Source organism: Triturus cristatus, chromosome 4_1 (genome assembly GCF_964204655.1).
Source record: "Triturus cristatus chromosome 4_1, aTriCri1.1, whole genome shotgun sequence".
NCBI classification, from domain to species: Eukaryota; Metazoa; Chordata; class Amphibia; order Caudata; family Salamandridae; genus Triturus; species Triturus cristatus.
In genome coordinates, this window is record NC_140585.1 from 1,158,579,784 (window position 1) to 1,158,599,177 (window position 19,394).

Below are 19,394 nucleotides of genomic sequence, written 5' to 3' on the forward strand. Positions count from 1 at the left end.
CCGAAAAATGTTGAAACGACATACATACTGTAAATCACTGCGTAGTCATTGCACAGTGACGTTATTAATTTTGTTTTTCTTCAGTCTTTTAATAATTACTGCAAGTATATTGTTACACATATACTATCCTATTTCTAGACATGTTTATAATGTTACTGCTGAACATTCTTTTAGTGAATTACCTCCGCATGAGTTGTCTTATAGATTTGCGCTGCGCAATAATACGTTTATTAGTATGTTACATCATTCCCATCAGGTTAGCAATGCTACAAATTGTTGGATATGTGGCCGACTCCCTCCCTATCAGAATTATAAAGGAATTCTACCTCTTTTTCCATACCCATTCACACACAACGGCTCCTGTGGAGCATGGTTTAGTTTAATTAATTCCCTAGATTCAAATTCTGCAGTTTATCAAGACAACTGGGTATGGGGAAATTTAAACTTAGGTTTACTTAAAGTCTGCTACCCTAACAAGGAGGGACTTCCCAGGAGAACAGGAACTGATCTAGAAAATGAAGTGTATGGATTAGGTAATTTTACGCTTAATCTTATGATCCTAAATGTCGAATCCGAAGCTACTCCAATTTTACCCGCCATGTCAGTATTTCCAGTAAAAGGTGAATTATGTGTAAGAAAGAATGGTTCCATACATATGGGCCATAGTAGATGCACCACTGTAATAGAATTCAGTGATCAAGGCAAGTCGACATTTAGAGCTTCCCGCCATTTCTATTTTATATGTGGTCAGACGGCATATGTACGTTTGCCTCTAGATTGGGATGGTACCTGCTACATTGGATTCCTTTTGCCACCTGTTTTCCTAGCTCCTCCCGATTATCACAGAAATACCCATTTAGTACACAATAGAGAAAGGAGAGATCTCCCAATAGTCGATTACACTGAAACAGCATGGGAAAAATACACAGATTTCAATAAAGGTCTCTTTCCCTATATAGGTACCGTTACTAATAGTAAGCTGATACGTAGATTAACTAGAACCCTTGAAGCAGTAGTGAACGAAACTATTTCCGCCTTAGGCAATTTAACAGAAGAGCAGTCTGCTATGCGGATTGTTGTGCTTCAAAATCGTCTTGTCCTTGACGTCATCTTGGCCGATAGGGGCGGAGCTTGTAGGGTCATCGGATCAAGTTGTTGCATTTTCATACCAGAAAATTCGCCATCTGTATATAAAGCCATAACTCGCCTTCATAAGATTGTAAGCCAGATACACCAGAATCCAGGCACCTGGACTTGGTCCGGTTGGTTTTGGAGTGTATTATCTACCTTTGGATGGAAGGTCCTATCTTTCCTAGGTATTGGCTTTCTCATACTATTCAGTTGCTGTCTATGCCTACAATGTGGACCAGCGATTTGTGGTCTGTGTGCCACATCGTGTATTCCACCACCAAGATTTCATTCGTCCCAGAAGAAAAAAGAAGAACAAATGATGCTATATGAACAGATCAATGGATTGATGAAGATTGATATCTCTTGACGGGCAAGTAGGGGACAAGGAGGGAATGTGGAAATATGGATTTTTATGATCAGTTCTGTCCCCTATCTTGGACCCCAACGGTTTCATGTATGAATCACAAGTACATGTATGTTCCCTCCAGTTCCAGTTATGAAGACGCAAACACATGTGCGTCCACCGTCAACATGTCCTCTTTCAGATCCGCCATGAATAGGCCGGATATTCCATTCCTAAGTATAAAAGGCCACCGGCTTTATATGGTTCACTTATGCCATTTTACAGTCCAGGCAAGTAGGCCCTGATTCTGTCATCAAGCTTTTCTTGCTTTCTGCCTCTGAAGCTCCAGTCTGAGCCTGCATCTGTGACCATGAACTTTGTCTCATTCCCTGCGCGGCTCACGAAGTCTGACATCAGCCTGTTGCCTGCCAAAAACTGTATTTCACCTTCGAAATTATCTGCTCCGCTCCCTGCCCAATGCATTCCTGTCTAGTAGTTTAAGTAAACATTCTTCCAGCTACCGAGCAAAGGCCCGGCTTCTCTGTCTTTATGCAAGTAATTCATAGCCCTATTACTATGGAAGACTTCCGCCCTCGCATCTAGTGTAGACACTTAGACGCTTGTACACGCACTAACAGTCAGTATAGGCAGTATAGAATAAGATTCTACTCTAAGAGACCTCTCTTTTGGATAACATAGTTCTTTAAACATAGGATGTTAGATATGATTTGGGATTAGGTTGACTTGACCCTCCAGACTTCTGTCGCCACATGTAGAGCTAAATGTCAAGTCCCCTTCACCTCCTAGTTGCACGTCAATCACACGTCATGCTGCTGCGCGCGCATTTCTGCCAAGTATTTCTGCTGACATTGCGAAATTCTTTCATGGAACCACCCTATTATGACATCACACCTGATGACGTTCTTTAGTCACACCCAGTTACACCTATTTTTGCTACGTATGTATCTTTTATCTACACTATCAATTGTTACGCCTCTTGCATTTGCTTCACTGTAATGCCTATTGTATAAAAGTGATTAATTATCAATAATGTATGTACTTCACTTCCTGAACCTTCGTGGTGATGGAACTTGGAGCAACCGATTCGAATCGTCCATTGGAATAAAGCCCATTCCGAACCTCTAATACCACGGATTCTGCCTCTTATTTACTGAGCTATTTTTATTATGTTTCTGTATCAAATTAAGTCCCGGTAATTAAATTATTTACCACAAATGAGTGCTTGCTTTTAGCAATCTCAAGTTGTGTAATGCGCAGTTAAGAAAGACCAGAGTTATTTTTGTAGGGTTTATAATGTGTGCCTCCGGTTAATGTGTGGAAGAATGCTGTATCTCTCCAACTTGGATTGGGTCTTGACCTACTAATTGCACTGAATTAAAGCTATCCGGTATTTAGGCACTCTGTTAGCCCCATTTTAGCCAAAAAACTATCTAGGCCTCCTTTGTGTGCTGGGTTCCAAGGCCGTCATTCCAATTCGGATGCTCCGGTTATTTTATTATGTGGTAACGAAGGTTCCACTTGACACCTAGAGTTTCGATTACACACAGCTCTCCCCAGTCTTGTTTTTTTGGTCTCGGCTAGACAGTGCTTGCATTGTCTTGAAGAAACGTGTTGTGTTCTATCTGTGGGCTTTAACCCCTTCAGTGCCACGCCCTTTCCCCCTCCTGTGCCGGGCGTTGCACTAGTGGGTGGGGTTCATGACGAGATAGTCTCGTCATGGGCACAGCGCAACCGTGCTCCATGACGAGACTATCTCGTCATGGGCACTGAAGAGGTTAAAGGCTGCCCATCTTCTACCATTGGTAAACTTCAGCATCACTCATTTTCTTTGATGCCATTCGTCATGGCATGCGGGCGTCTTGCCCTCTTTTTGCGCTTGGCCCTCCCATTGTGCATGGACCAAGTACATGTCTCCTTACACTGCTCCCGGTTTGTGGAGCTCTTTTTTTTTTCTCTTTGTTTTCAAGCACTCCATAGGAGTACTTGTGTTTTTAGCGGTCTCCCTTGTACACATACACACATACAACTAAAATGCATGTGTGTGCACGTAAACATATACTTTTATTAAAAAGTTGTTAAAACATGAACACCACTTGTTTCTGCTTCTTTCTTTTTAGGTCGAGGACTACCGGTCTGCCGAAGGCAGAACCGGAAGTCGGAAGATTTAATGTTTTCTAGAGTGGCTATTTAGCCCGCCTCTCTTTTTGCTTCTCCTCCATTGGCTGGCTTCCTAAACGGAGGCCAGCCATTGGAGGAGAGAGCCGTCCCTCCAAATAGGCTCCGTCTTTTTCAGATTCGGGGGCGTGTTTCTTGCTGTTCTTTCCACTTTTTAGCCACGCCCTTTTAAAACAGCAGGAACACGCCCCCGAATCCGAAAAAGTTTCGGAGCTTCCATCCGCCATTTTTTCCCTATCGTCTGGCCGTGAGGATCCATCCGTCCGGCGCCGTGTTCATGCCCCATGCAAGCAAGTGTGGGATGATGCTCACTGCCGGGAGATGGCGAAGGCTGCTTCTGTGCAAGTCCCAGGATCTAGTGCCCGGGGCCGTTGGTTTTTTTTACTTCCAGCAGCGATTGGAAACGGAGATCTATCTGAAACAAGATTCAGAAAGCAAAACTTGCGGTGTTAGAAATTTGAGTGCCAGTGCTACGAAGTTCCGCCCAGCAGCTACACTCCGCCCTTGCCTCGCTGCGCGTCACTTCTTCGCGGGGCTGCGACCCTCCCACACTCCCTCAGCTTCTTCAAACAACAACCATGCAGATTTTGAGGAAAAGCGGAACGTCGCGATTTTCTTACTCTAGCAGTCTTTAAGGGAAACGGTTATTTGGATTAAGAAACGTGATACCACTTTTTTTGATACGTATCTTTCAGTAGAGGGGAGAACCTCGACATGCAGCTACACGCTGGGCTTCTCCTGCTATTTACGTCCACCCCCGAGCATCATCTTCGTCTGAGTCCTGCCTCCATTGATGAAGAAATTCCCAGGCACCGACCGGGTCGGGCTTCAGACTGGTGGGAAAAAGCCCTTTGGGCAAAAAGGGATTCAGATCCCCCCCCACCCCGTCGTGTAACCAAGGCTCGCCTGCTGCATCTACCGGTTCTCGTTTTTGCTTCAGTATTCTCTGTGAATTCTGGGCACGTCACGTAATTTCTCCGTACTGGAAAAATGAATGCGATCTTGTGTAATGTATGTGGTGGCCATGTAACTCACCGCTGTACACGCTGCGGTAGATGTTGCATTATTTAATGTTATGGAAGGTCAGTTGGTTAATGAGTTAATTGCGGATGTCATTGTCTCTGTGTATCCAGAGAGAAAACTGAATTCTGGTTACTGAGCTGGACATGTTTAATTTATAGCGCGACGAGGTCCCAGGCTGCAACTGAAAGCCCTGCGAATATGCAAGTCATTTTAATTTGTTTTATTGCACACGTTATAAGATAGGCTGCTGCAAAATGTACAAAGAGATTAAAAATGAACATTCACTAAAATGTGAGGTAACACAACACCGAAGCCAAAGTTTATATGCTGCATCAAAGGGAGAGTGAAAATAGTGGCATTTCTATTAAGATATGGTGCTGTTTTTATTTCCCCCAGCACTGGCACTCTTTAGGCTACTAGGCGCTAATGCACAACCCCTTGCACCATAGTGCAAAAGTGGCAGCGTTCTCTCATGCATAGGCTTTGTACTGGAAGGATATCCTTCCAGTATAAAAACTATGCTTTAATTGAGGGGTCTCTGACAAGAGCCATTTCTGACTGCTGAAAATAGCCCAAGTCACAAATGACTCTGACAGTTGTTGCAGTAGCGACCACTTTAGAGACAATCACAATAGTGACCACCCCTTCTAAGTTTCCTTTGAGATATATAAACAGTGACCATCCAGCTGTATGTCACTATATTGAGTGATGCCAAAAGACCACATCCAGAATATTGACGAATACAATAACATGAAGGTTCATACATATAGGTAAGTATAGATTTGCAATTCTAAACTCCACATCTGCACTCCTTGAAGCTGTATACATCTTCAAGATAAATAGATGTGGAGTTAAGAATGTAACTAACATTATACTGATTTATACTTACTTTCATGAAATTGCGGTAGTCTACAGTCTGGAACAATATTTTGACTGGGCGATATTTAAAATTCTATTTTGTAGTAGAACACCTCCCACCCAAGTGCCTAAGACCGAGTTATTAACAGCAATTTCAAGGAAAGCTTTTTCCTAATCAAATGCCTTCTCATGATTAATGAAATAACCACTGCAGTGCCCATTAGCACAGAGGAAGAAACTAAAAGCTATACATTTCTACAATTCGGTATTATCATTCAAAGACCAGCTTAAATATATTTTAGATTTTCATTATTTTGTTTTTAAATACCAGCATATCTCAAAATGTGAGATATTGGTTTTCTATCAAATACACACTTAAAAAAAAAACTTTTGCGTAGAAAATCAGATTTCATGCATGATCATTAAAAGTCAACTTGTCATTTCCTTAGTACAAATGCATCACACAGACAGATTACGTCTCACCTGTCCAGAGTTTACCATCACTCACCTGGGATGCCTTCCATAGTGCCGAAGATGGCTACATCATATCAAGTATGCACTCCATTATGTCAGGACTACAGTTGTGCCACTGCCGCTTACCATAATTCTAACAAACCCCACATGTCAGCATTGGACATTTTTCCAACAATAGCCACAATTTTTGATAGATTGCAACCATTGGGCCAAGCATACCCAAGATATGGCAAGGATAGTTACCATGATTAGTCCAAGAATGCCTGGCATGTGTCAAGATTTACTATTATTATGCCAGTGTCAACATTATGTCAATAATAGGCAACATTTTGCAAGACATTAAAGCCCTTATATTTGGGGCACATGATACATTTGGTGTTCCCTGACAACACGACCATCTTCCAGGAAGAGGAAATGCCTTTCACGAAGGGTCACAACACCAGACAGATATACAACCTATATATATTTCTATATTTCTATATATGTGCTAGGCACATTGCAAAAAAAGGTCAGTTTTCGCTGGTTAGACTACTTTCTAGTTCCTACAACACAAAGCCGGAGATATGAGGATATCTTTATTCCTTGCAAAAGGAATCTGTAGCTACTCACATCTGACACACCTGAAGCTCCCACTCAATGACAATGCAAGGAATGGAAACTAGAGACATGAGAACTGAAGGATACAGAAGTGATGAAGCACTTGAAATATACCACAGTTCAATCAGAGGTACAGTTATGGGAAGCAGATAAAATGGCAGTTAGAGGACAAGGCATCTCTAAAACCACAGAGGGAAGTGAAGGCAAGAGATATTAAATAACTGATGAATTAAAATTCAGACATGGGCAACACCATCAATCAGACAATACATAGCAGATGCTAAGACAGAAATATAGAATACTAACAGAGCAGACAACCAGAGCACATGGTTGCACCAAACAATAAAAGCTGTAGGATGTAGAAAATAAACTGAGGAAAGCCAAATATGGGTTTGGGGCATTCATTGTGAAAAAAGGTGATTGGGTAAAATGACAGAAGAGCTAGTACAAACATTTGCAGACTATCTGTAAAAAGTGAGCTTTGTAAGGAATCTTACAACTAAGAAGTTATCACGAAATTATATTTTAAAACTTCTGGAAGCAGTAAACAAATGCAAAGTGGGAAAGCGCCTGGTTCAAACGGTCTCCACATAGCAATAATTAAGGGTCTATGAAATAAATGTGACTCATACAGGTCTATCTCAGTATTGAACTTGAACCTAAAATATTGACACTGGTCCTAGATAACTGCCTGTAAGAAGGTATAACTAAATTCATCCAGCAGCAGCAATTTGGCTTCATGACAAACCACTCCACCAGCCACATTATGCAGTGTCATTTTGGATGCCTACTTAAGGCAAAGAGGTATGCGATCCAGCGATAATAATATCACCTAATGCCATAAAAGGCATTTGATTCCCTTGAATGGCCTTTTTTTCGGGATGATATTACAACAGATGGGCTACACCCCTGAATTTATGTCCGTACACAACCAATGGCAGTTAGAGTAAACTGTTGCCAGTGCTGTCCCTAGATGTGATTTTTAGGGGCACACACTGGGCCATAGATAACAAGCATTTACAATGCAACGGTCTTGGCATTGTTAAAGTTAGAGCTATTGGCAGTGCTCATGACAATGCCGTTTCTTTAAATGTTTTAAAAACAAAAACATAAACAAAAATAAGGTCATGAGCAATGCCAATAGCTCTAACTTTACCAATGCCGAGACCATTGCATTGTAAATGCTTGTTTTTTTTTGCATGTTCGATTGGTATTGTAGCGTTCGTTCTGTCTCCCGTCTTGCCATAGCGCAAACACAAGCCAATGGTATTGGAGCGCTTTAAGTGCTCACCAGTTACATTACACAGTGACGCATTTCTTTTTGTAGCTGATCCTGCTTCAATTAAGTTTTTTTTTTCCATCATTGCTTGCCAATCTCCCCATCCCCTCCTACTTTCCTTCTTGACCTGTCCCTCCACTACCTCCCTCATCCCTGCTTCTTTTTTTGTGTGCATTATCCAATGGGATTGGAGCGTTTGGTCCGTCCTTCATCTTGCATAGTGCTAACATCTGCCGATGGTATTGGAGTGCTTTCAGTGCTCACCAGTTACACATTCATTGTCTGAGGCAGGAGGAAGCATAAGGGATTTGCCAAGAATCCAATTGTTCATCCGACCCAGAGACTTGAACCTGGTTCCCCAGTTCCCCTGTCAGCAGCTCGTGCTGTTATGCCACATCCTGGCTTCACTTCAAGGCTCCTCAACTGTTTCTCTATATCACTTCTACATTTGTTCAGCAAGACCCCATCAACACCGAACAAGCATTGGCAAAGTCAATACTTGGCAATGCCCGACCTATTGGCCTTGTCAATGTGAATGTCTTTTAGCCATATTGTCTAGCAGCACATCTGCTGTTCAGCATGGCTGAATGTCACTTAAAAAAGAGCTATGATGCAGCGAGTGCAGGTCACGTCATATCGCTGTTTTGTGTTAGGCGGGGCAGGGCAATAAACTCCACATGGAGGGCGAAGAGACTCTTCCTCAGGTCAACATCCTGTGATTCTGGGCTTTCAGTAACTTTCAGCCATGCTGAACAGAAGATGTGCTGCTAGGCAACATTGCTAAAAGACATTCACGTAGACGAGGCCAATATCTCTGTCACTGCTGAGACCTATTGGTTTTACCAATGCTTGTTTATTGTTTGTGATCATCCCACTGGTCCAGTTAAAGGGGACCAAAGGAAGAGATAAAGAACAAGTTAATAAACCTGCTGATGTTAGTACTTGTAGTATCTGATAGAGACATCTGGCCGCAGATTCCTTAACTTAGAATATCCCCAGGCGTCAGACTGGATCCGGAAAACATTTCCTGCAGCAGCACCTCTCCGCGGCGGGGGTGTTTGGCCGTCCAGCTCTGCCCTTACGTTGTCCACGGACGTGACGTCAGTGGAGCAATATATGGCCCTCCTGGCGCGCTGATGTCAGTTTTCTTCTTTTCCGTGTTCTAACGCGGATCCTGGAAAACCAGCAGTTCCTTGGCCTGGTTTTTGGGCCTTCTCAACACCGTGTGTGTCGGGGGGGGGGGGGGGGCGCAACAGTGTGCAATGCCTTTGGGCTTTAAGGCTTGTGAAGCCTGTGTGCGTCAGATATCTGGCACTGACCCGCACCTCATATGTATGTGGTCCCTCGGCGTGCACAACGACTCCAAGGACTGTGACACATGTCAACGGATGAAGCCAAAGTCCTTGAGGGAGCGACGCATGAAATTGCTGGCCGCACGGCTGTCCGGACCAGCTCCCTCCCGTTGCCGTTCTTCTTCTCGGGATCGGGCTTGTTCCCGAGGTCGCTCCCGCGACCGCCATGTAACACCAGGTAAGCGTAAACACAAGCATTGCTTACGGAGATCTTCTTCCACCCGTGCCGCTACCCGCCATTCCTCTCGTGATGAGCCGGTTAAAGGCGAACGGCATACTCCGTATCCACCCTTTCCGGGTGTTGGGGCAACCCGTGCCCAAATGGAGGCCTATTCTAAGGCACCCCAGGCTTTTCAGTTACCCCCTCTCCCTGGTGCGTCTTTGGGCCCCACAGAGATAGCAGGCACTGTGGCTGGCTCATCATCTGCGGACGTTTCCCTGGCACCGGCTGCGTGCGTCGACTCAGATTTCAGAGCAGACACGACGCCGACAAGTCAGGGCCCAGAGCACAGCCCTTTCCGTTGTTCAGCGCATAGCCCTGTGGGGCTCCCTGCGCCGACGTCGGAGGGCCAGCCTCAGCGACGGCAGGTACTGCCACAGGCTCGGTGCCGGTGCCTTGTACTCTCTCCAGGGAGGTTGTCGGTGTCCTGGCGACTCCATTATGGAGCTGATCGACGCCGGTTCCGGCGTCGAGCCGGCTTCCCTTGGTGGATGATTTCCCCCCCCCCCCCCCCGACTCCTCTGGCGGCTGTAGGTCTCCCCCGTGGTGTCCGTTAACGCCGGTGCTCCCATCTACACGTCCTCCTGTGGATCCTGTCGCTTCCCTGGACTCCCCTGATAAAGGGGCCAGGGTGCGAGTTCCTGGTGTAGCCTGGCCTTCCGGTCAGTCTCCGCCTTCACCACTCCTCATGTCCAGTGGTAGACTTAGCCTTCAACCGTCGCCTACTGACCATTTGTTATCACCTACTCGGGTGGCAACTGAGTCTACTGCTGCCTTCGCACAAGCTATTCATGGGGGCGGCTGCTGTGCTTGGCCTACAACCCCCTATGGTGCCTCTACTTTCTGATCCTTTATTGGATCTGCTCCATTTGGAGCCTGTTGAAGTAGAACCTTTGCTGCCCTTAGGGGACTCGCTATTTGACACCCTGCATGGCACTTGGTCCAGACCCTCTTCAGGTGACCCGGTTGATCGGGCTATTGCCCGTAGGCACCGCCTGGCACCAGGTGATCCTCTTTATCTGTCTCTTCACCCGCCTGCTCAAGGCCTAGTTGTTCAGGCAGCTTTTGATTTGCACTCCTCACACTCTTTACCATTGTTACCTTCCACGAGAGAGTCTCGATGGCTGGATGATTGTGGCCGCAGGCTGTTCGCCTCTGCTAGCGCAGGCCTCCGGGCTTTAAATACAGCATGTGTGTTTGCACGTGCATCTGCCACTCTTTGGGACTCAGTTGCTCACCTTCTCCCCTCTATTCCAGAAGGGTCACGTACGGAATTGCTCCGCATTTTTCTGCATGGAAGATGCATGGCGCAATTTTCCCTTCGTTCTTCCCTGGATGCAACTGACTCTATGGGACGGGTCCTAGCTCGCGCTGTGGCTTTACGTCGTCATACTTGGCTGCACGACAGTCGCTTCCCTAATCATATTCGGGATGCCCTCAGGGATCTTCCGTTCAATGGAGTGGATCTTTTAGGCTGCCATGCAGATTCCGCGCTCTCCCGTATTTTGTCCGGCCTGCGATAACTCTGGTTGCCAAGTTCTCTGCGTTATTTTCCGGGATCCGCCCTGATGCACAGGTTGGGTTTTGGGGCTGGTTACTGTTCACGACTGGTTAGCCATTTCTCAGTTTGTTCGGCACAGCTGGTTGGCTGCTTCTTTTCTTTTCAGTCCTCTGACTCTGTCCTTAGACCAAGAGGACACCCATGCTGGTTTGCCTTACCCTATGTGGGGTATTTGATGGCATTCGGTTCTACCTTAACTTTCACTTAGCCTCAACCCACTTTCCATAACTGGGTTCTTTCCTGCTGTTCGTGACCGCTTCTATTGCCTTTCCCTCCCACTGTTTCTGCTCCCTTTAGAGCATCATGCTCTGGTGGTTACCTGCGCTCTGTCCTTCTTATGGTGTTAAGTCACCTTATGGACCCCTAAGTTCTTTCTAGAACTTAATGGGATTCAGTCGCAGACCCGCCTCCTCTGTGGGTATGGCTTTGGTATATATTTTAAGTTAAGGAATCTGCAGCTAGACGTCTCTATCAGATGAACAAGTTACTTACCTTTGGTAACGATGTATCTGGTAGAGACATAGTCTAGCCGCAGATTCCTTAACGCCCGCCCGTCCTCCCTGTTCTGTGAGGACCTTTTCAGGTAGAGGCTTTTCTATACTCTCCTCCCTTGGGGTGGCTTGCCCTTTTGCAGGGTGATATACTCTCACTCCAACACAGACTGATTCGTTCTGTTCATAGATCATATGTTCCTTCCAGTCCTTGGCCTGGATTGTAGAGTGTGAAATCTATTCACGCTTTTTCCCACCATCCCGCTTTCCCCTTCTGCATTGCCTTGTGGTCTTTGCTACCTCTGCGGCCTTTCCTTCAGGTCTATTGGCTATGTACATTGTGGATCTTTGATTGGGATTGCGACCTCTCTTTCTGGTGACTTCTTGTGGTGAATTCGCCTTAATCTAGTGTTCTGGATCTGTTCTCCTTCGCGGTTTTATTTTCAGGATGTGGGTTTTCTATCCTCTGCCGGGCTGTTTTTCCACATCCTTGTTCCCCCTTTAACGTTGATTGAGCCTTCGCTCTTGCGGGGTGGCTCTTCAGAGCACTGCTCTGTCTCACCTGTCAATTTCTTCTGTTTTCATCATTTTTGCACACTGTTCCCATATTCTCACAGTTTTTTGGAGATGGCCCCGCGTTCTGATGCGAAAAAGTTTCTCCGACGAAAACTGCCGTCCGCGTGCCGCGAGGGGCATATATGGCTCCACTGATGTCATGTCCAGGGACAACGTCGGGACGGAGCCGGACGTCGCCGCCCTCCCCGGCACGCAGAGGTGCTGCTGCAGGAAAAGATTTCCGGATCCAGTCTGACGCCTGGGGATATTCTAAGTTAGGGAATCTGCGGCTAGACTATGTCTCTACCAGATACATTGTTACCCAAGGTAAGTAACTCGTTCATTAAAATCTCCCTCCCTCTCATGCTAATCCCACCCCTTGTTTACATAGTACAGGATGAAATAATAAACTGAAGCATGAAGCCGAAGTTTGGTTCTGCTTACATGGGACAAAGGTGATGTGAGGGGGCGGGGCGCGGCGCTTGTGTGTGTGTGCCAGGGCTTACTATTTGTAACTCTTTTTATATTGAACATAAAATGTATTCTGGTGTTTTCTACATCTAATTCAGCTGGCCAATACATTTGGAGAAAATTAGACGCAGATTTAGAGCATAAGAGCCACTACGCATCACTTGCTGTGCGGCTATCGAAGCTTTAAGCGTGTTACAGGTTAATAACTTCATTATCTGTCTTTAATCCTTTCCTTCTGTAGTTGGTGCACTCGCACTGCCAGTACATTTTGAAACCCTCCAACAAACGCAGACTGACGTCATGGGATTCTACATCCCAGTCTCTTATTTTAACAAGCCATTCGTCTTTACCTGTATCTGTACCCATTTTCATCCAATTCTTTAATTTCTTCCTGAAAATCATGTGCTTTTTTTGCTGTTTTTCTTTAGTTTTTGGGGAGCAACAGATCAAAATTGCAGTTGTTATATTCCTGGTAAGAACATGTTTTGAGCACCACATTTTAAATTGATGATATTGCTTTGATGGGAAAGTGAGTTCTGCACAAGATGCCACCCGTATAGAAGAGATGGTGGACGATCTTGAATGAAGGGACCTTGATTTCTAGAGATCACATGGTGTCATTGTGTAATGGTAATGTGAATTAAGGAGATATTTGGGACCAAGTAATTAATGTTAAACACGAAGAAATGATGGGATTTTTTTTGTCAAACTCGGCACTATCACCATCTTCAAATACAATTTTAGGATGTTGATGTAGAGTTGGTGAAGTTCACAAAATGGTCAGGATCAGTAAATCAAAGCTATCTGGATACGTTTGTGGGGGCAGAGATGCACCATAGCTAGTGCTCTGGATGTGAAATGCTTGTTTAGTTCTGAGTTGTGGGGAAAGGATGTGTCCGGTACTGATAAATGGGAGGATGGTCCAGGTGTTTTAGCTTCAGATGTTGAGTTGAGATTGTGTCTGGGCTTCTTGTCTCATGGGGAAATTGTTAATAGAGAAAGTGAAAGTTGTATGTGGGTTAACTGATTAAGATTGCTGGATTCGGGATTTATGCCCTGCAGTCTTCAGTAAACTGGTGTATGTGGGTATAGGATGTGTTTTCGGTAGTCATTTTGTTTTGTATTTTCTCCCCCGCAGATTTGCCAATTGGGAAATTTTTCCATTCACATAGCCCTTCGGAACCTACGTCCAGCAGGTGAGTTCCTCCTTTGGAGATACTACTGTTCATGACGGTTTCGGTATTATGCTGTTGAAAAGAGATTTCTGCACTAGGAGTCATTTCTCGCTGATCAGCAGAATAGAAGGCAATTATGGAGTGGCAGGCGTAAGTGGCATAATTAGATACGTACTAAGAAAATCACAAGGCACATACTGAGTATCCCACTTTTTAAAATGACTAATGCAGGTTTCCAGATCCTGCCACATCCTGGTACACGATAACAATAGTAGGACCTGGAATCGAGCAAAGAGTGGTTTCATAAAGCTTAGGACTTGACAGCATAGATTGAATTTAAAATAGACCTTTGGGAGCCAGGGGAGTAAAGTAGTCTTTTCCTTTTGTTGAGCTTATCTTGGAGCGCCATTGTTGTTTCTATTGAAAATGTATCCCATTTATAAAGACCAATCTGGGCTCTCCTACTGCCTGATAGGGTGCACATTTGGCATTGGTGCACTTTGACTATGGGGCTCTTAAGCCAAATGAGAGGAGCTGCACGAATTGCAGTATTTCACAGCTTCAGGACAGGTACTTCACAGGAATGGGGTGGAAAAGGGATTGTTATTAATTTATATTAATACACGTAACTAGGGACACTAGTAGAAAGAATATACCTGAGGTGGTGGTACACAGGCCCACTGCGCAGTGTGGAAAAACGGAAAATGGACCTACAAGAACTGCAGGATATAGAAGTATGGCAGAGTCTGGTATGGGAGGAGTTACTACCCACTTTCAAGCTTCTGAGCTAAGGTTGTTTTAGTGCTCTCATCAGGACTGTTCAATGACAGTAAATCCCATGCTTGAGGTTTGGTGAGAGTGGGACAGGAAAATAAATCCAGATCAATGTTCTTCCCGAATGGGCTAGGATTTTGCATTGGCCAAGTGAGGTAGTCTGAGTGGTGCTTGGCTGGAACCCATAAATGCATCTTAGCCCACCCTCTGCGGTGACTGCATCATTCTTCTACTGTTGAAACGCTGTCATTGGCTCATCTTGGAGCTTTGGATTCAATTTAGATTTGTAATCCAAAGCCCTGAAGTCTAGCTGATGAGGTAACTCTCTGTTCGGCCAAGAGCATCCATTAGCTGTCAGTATGAAATGAAACACGGTCCGATGTCCACCAAAGTAAGCACAAAGAAAAGAGTGGGTCTGGCTGTGCTTCTGCATGGTAAGGAAGTCTTTTTCGGTTGAATTATTTGATTCAGTAACAAAATGAATTCTACTCTTCAAAGAGACGATATAGATTTATTACAAAAGGACCGAAAAGACCTCAAATAGGTAAAACATAGTTGCAGTTGAGCATACTATTATTGCCATTTCAACCAAGTGTTAGGCAGTTGAGTCCATGCTCGGTGAGCGTTGTGGTCAATCCATGTTGATGGTGGCCAGTCGGCTGGGAATAGGGAAGTTGAGTCCATGTTTGGAGAGCATTGTGAGCAAGGAAGGGGGCTAGGGTCATAGTGTAGGAAACTTGGTTGATGGGAGGGGTGCAATGAATATGGCAAAGGGCAAGAGGTACTGCGCTATGCTGCTGGGTGATGACTTCTGATCTTGATGCACGCCCACACTACCTACCTGAGAAACCTATGATTGCTTGCCTTTGCTACCACTTAGTGTCAAGTGCTGAACAGGATCTTACTAATATTTTTCTGATAGTAGAAAAGATGTTGAGATTTTGGTCAGCAATTCAGTACTAACAGTAAGTGGTAGTAGCTTTGCCCAATAGAGGGATGGGCTGTCTTACTGTAAAATGTTTGGTCATACTTAAAATTATGTAAAGTATGCAAATACATGGGTATGGTAATCCTTCGAAACCATTTAAATACGTGAAAATGTAGGTTTATCCTCTTATGTGATTTATTTTTAAGTTGAAGTTGCTTCAAGTGAGAACACTTGACACGCAGATATATAATCTTGGAGTTAAGGTTTCCGGGCATCTTTGGGTCTTGTATGTTTATGTATGTTTGGAGTGGTTCTTGTATAATGCAAACCTCGATGGAGAGCAACAGATCTCTGAAGTGATGTTGGTAACTGCAGTCCCTGCATGCCTATGACTGACTGCTCATTCTCCACTCAGGTTCCAAGACAAGGAAGATTCCGTTCCCCACCAAGAACCCCTTTACCTGGCTCTTCTTGCTCGTTTCTTGTCCGAATTACACATACGAGGTACGACAACACATTCTATGTATTTTTATTCAACCGTCCTCTACTCTGGTTTCCTGCACCTTTGTAAAATGTTTTAACCTCATATTAGGTGTCATAAATTCAACTTTTGAGGAGAGTATTAGTTTTATGTATGTGGTTAGGGATAAGCCATTGGCATTATTGTATCCTGTGCATGCAATCTCTTTACGGTGCAGTTATTGCAGTGTATCCGTATGCTCCTTCCAATTTTAGTGACACAGTGAGGTTTCAGCTAATCACGTGATCTGAGGAAAAGCTGGAGCGTTATTGTGAATGTCTAGGAAAGGAGCCGGTGTTTGATGGGCAAGGCAGTACGAGAAGACTGTATTATGGTCGTAGTGGGTGTCAGGAGAAAGCCGAAAACTGGCGCTGTTGTGCAATTTGAGTTTAGAGCCCAGCCTCATACGCAGCTGTGTGAAATTGTATAAAAATATTTATTTGTCCAAGGGGCAAAATTCTTCTGAAATCTATTAGTTCTAAAATAAAAAAAATATATCCCTTTTGATGTCATGCAGTGAACTGACACATTTTATTAGCCTTCTCATTATAACTCCCCTCTTATAATATCTTCTCTGATTATGGCAGGACTCATATTATATCGAGATTTGGATTATAAAAAGTCTCCACTTATCAATTTTGCTATCTTTCTGCAAATCTAGAAACAGGTACGGAAGTTGTCAGGAATTGGTAGTTACAGGACTGGAATGTCCTCTGACTCTTTGCACACTTACAAACGTATGTGTTCAGGGTATTCACTAACTACTCCTCTATCCCTCCTCACACTGGAATACGTTGAAAATGTATGCCTGACAAAGGCAGGAGTAATATATTCAAAGCTTGTGTGGCTGCAGATACATATGATCGGCATACACCTGCTATTTAGAGTTTGGGCTTGGGCGTTTACCAGTTATTTTTCTTTGAAGAACTTGATCGAGTTAGGAGATGTGGTGCACCTCTTCCATTGACAATGCGAATGGGCACCAATTCCATGTTAGGTTGTGGTTTTTGTCTGCCACCTGGTTTGAATGTGTACCGAAAGGGCTCAGAGTTCATCATGTTTTCAACACGTTTTCGGATCCACACTGATTGATTTCGACACCGACGCATCAGAATCCCAGTCTGCGCCCTGCTCATTTTAAGTCCTGCTTCACTACCAGGCACCTTCAGAGGAGCACCAACAAATATTCAAAGCACTGGGTGCCCTCCCCTCCCCCTCGTCCTTTGGGTGCTGGCAGGTAGAGATGGAATAGACACCCTTTCAACCTTGTACTTGAACCAACTCTTAATACCTGTAGTCTCACTATCGCGATGTCTGCTCTGTTCCTTTCTCCCAACCACAGTGACACCTCTTGTGAGTTCTACCTCACCTTCAGCTTGCAGAAAACTCTTTAGTTACCAAAAGGAAAGGTGCTGAGCATGCCACAAGATGCACGAACCGACATATCCAGAAACCCTGAACATCTTTGAAGAAGAACCTTTTGGCGCCAAAGAAGGCTAGGAGACCAGCCCATCCAGAATCCTGCCAATCCAGCCCAGAGACCAAGACAAACACATGAGAGCACCAGGACGAGAAGAACATCAAGCCTATGCCAAGCCTGGAACAACGACCATGCCCAGAGTGTAAGTAGTTCGCCTGGCTCCTAGACTAACACCACCAAACCATGGACATAGAAAAAGTCCCATGCAGAGGCTGAACATGCTCCCAAGGGAGCTTGCATGTAGCACAGAGGTAAAAGACTGCCCTCTCCGAGGCTTATGCCAGCAACGGTCAGCACCAAAAAAGGTTTTAAAGTCAACCAAGGCTCCGCCCAGGGGTGTTGAGCCCTACAGTTCCAAGGGTGCCAAGCATTTGTGCTCCTACACACAGCAAATACCGAAAGAACCACCAAAGCCAGCGCTGAAAACTCAGTCAATGCCGAATGCCCTGTCGTCCCCAAAAGCTTCTTTGATAGCCGGATCCAAGGAGTAGGATTTGCCAATCTTACAGGGACATCAGGAGAAGCTAGACTCCAGGCAATAACTTCTCTTTATCCACCCGTCATCGGAAAGATCTCAGCGAAGCCACCTCCACCAAAGCCATCAGAGATATTGCCTCACTAGACAAGGCTCACTTTTGAAGGAGAATAATCTTCTGAGGCCCCTTCATAACTGGCACAGATGAAACACAAAGGCACTAGTCCTGTACACTATGTCCACTTCTGCCTGCCCTGCCTCTACCACTAACTCCACCTTCTTTACCACCTCACTCAATCCTCCGCCTTCATTTGAGTCACTAGAGGGGCACCAGTGTACCTTTTCATAACTAGGCAGTTCTTATGAACCCATTGACCCGAACGACCAGGCCTTCGACCCAGGGCCTAATTATGACTATCAGACTGATGTTTCCTCAAAGGAGAGCAAGAAAGTCAGCACAGCGGGCAAGTGGGTAGCATCTGGGGGCATCCATGCATTCTGTCGGGCTCCTCTCCCATTAAGAATGGTCCCAGTATGAGGAGTTAGTAAAACATTGTTCAGAGAAGTACAGGAAGAGGGTGAAGGGGATGGTGCTCAAGGGCAAGATCATCTCGAACACCAAAATTCATTGTGCGCTTTACGCTGTGGACACATCATATACAGGCATTAACACTAGCATTCTTCTGAGTTGTCATGCGTGGCTTCATATCTACAGGTTCAAACCTAAAGCCCAGCAGCATCTCCTCAATGTCCCTTTTTATAGAGAGCATCTTGTCAGCCCTCAGTTTAACTAGATGGAGGAAAAAATAAAGGACACTGATATTGTGAATTCTATAGGTGCCCCAGAAAACTCTAGCTATAAGACTCCTTTCGCAAGTGACAACCAGCAGAGGACTGAAGGCTTCTTCACAAGACCAGCCGTAGTCCTACCTGAGATGGCAGCAAACTTTCCACCAACAAGTGGGCAGGGTTTACACCATGGCATGCACTGGGATAATAACTGAGGTTAGGGCAGAAGTGGCTAAACGAAAGGAGCTTCCACCTCCAAACAGTGACACGCCTCATTGTCCTCTCCCCACCCAATCACATGCCCTCAGCAGAGACCAACTCTGCCTTCTTGAGGAATGGGTACATGCTCTTCTCCAGAAAGACATAATAGCCTCCACATCAGTAGGGACAAAGCATCTAGTCTTTGTACGTTCTCATCCCTAAAAGGCTTCATCATGCCTATCTTAGATGTCAGGCCTCTCAACAAATACATTCTGTCTGAATATTGCCATTTGACTATCCTCCCTGTGCTCCTACATGGTTATTACACGACAGTGCTTGACATTAAGGACTCATGTTTTCACACACCCGTCCACTCTGCCCTCCGCTGGTACCTTCATTTTGTGGTAAGATGCCATCATTACCAAAACAAAGTACTTCCTTTTGGGGTCACTACGGTCCCAACGGTGTTCAAGAAAAACCTAGTAATGGTCTCCACCCACC

General features: G+C 45.0%; 1 protein-coding gene across 2 annotated transcripts in view; it reads left to right on the top strand.

Moving 5' to 3' along the window:
- The window catches only part of LOC146856246 (very-long-chain enoyl-CoA reductase), a 246,298-nt gene that overhangs the window by 218,490 nt on the left and 8,414 nt on the right, over positions 1-19,394 (top strand). For both annotated transcript variants that reach the window (XM_085654315.1, XM_085654314.1), the window contains 3 exons: positions 12,980-13,023; positions 13,690-13,747; positions 15,844-15,932. In XM_085654315.1, the coding sequence (XP_085510441.1) occupies positions 12,980-13,023; positions 13,690-13,747; positions 15,844-15,932 (191 nt within the window). The remainder of the gene's footprint in view (positions 1-12,979; positions 13,024-13,689; positions 13,748-15,843; positions 15,933-19,394) is intronic.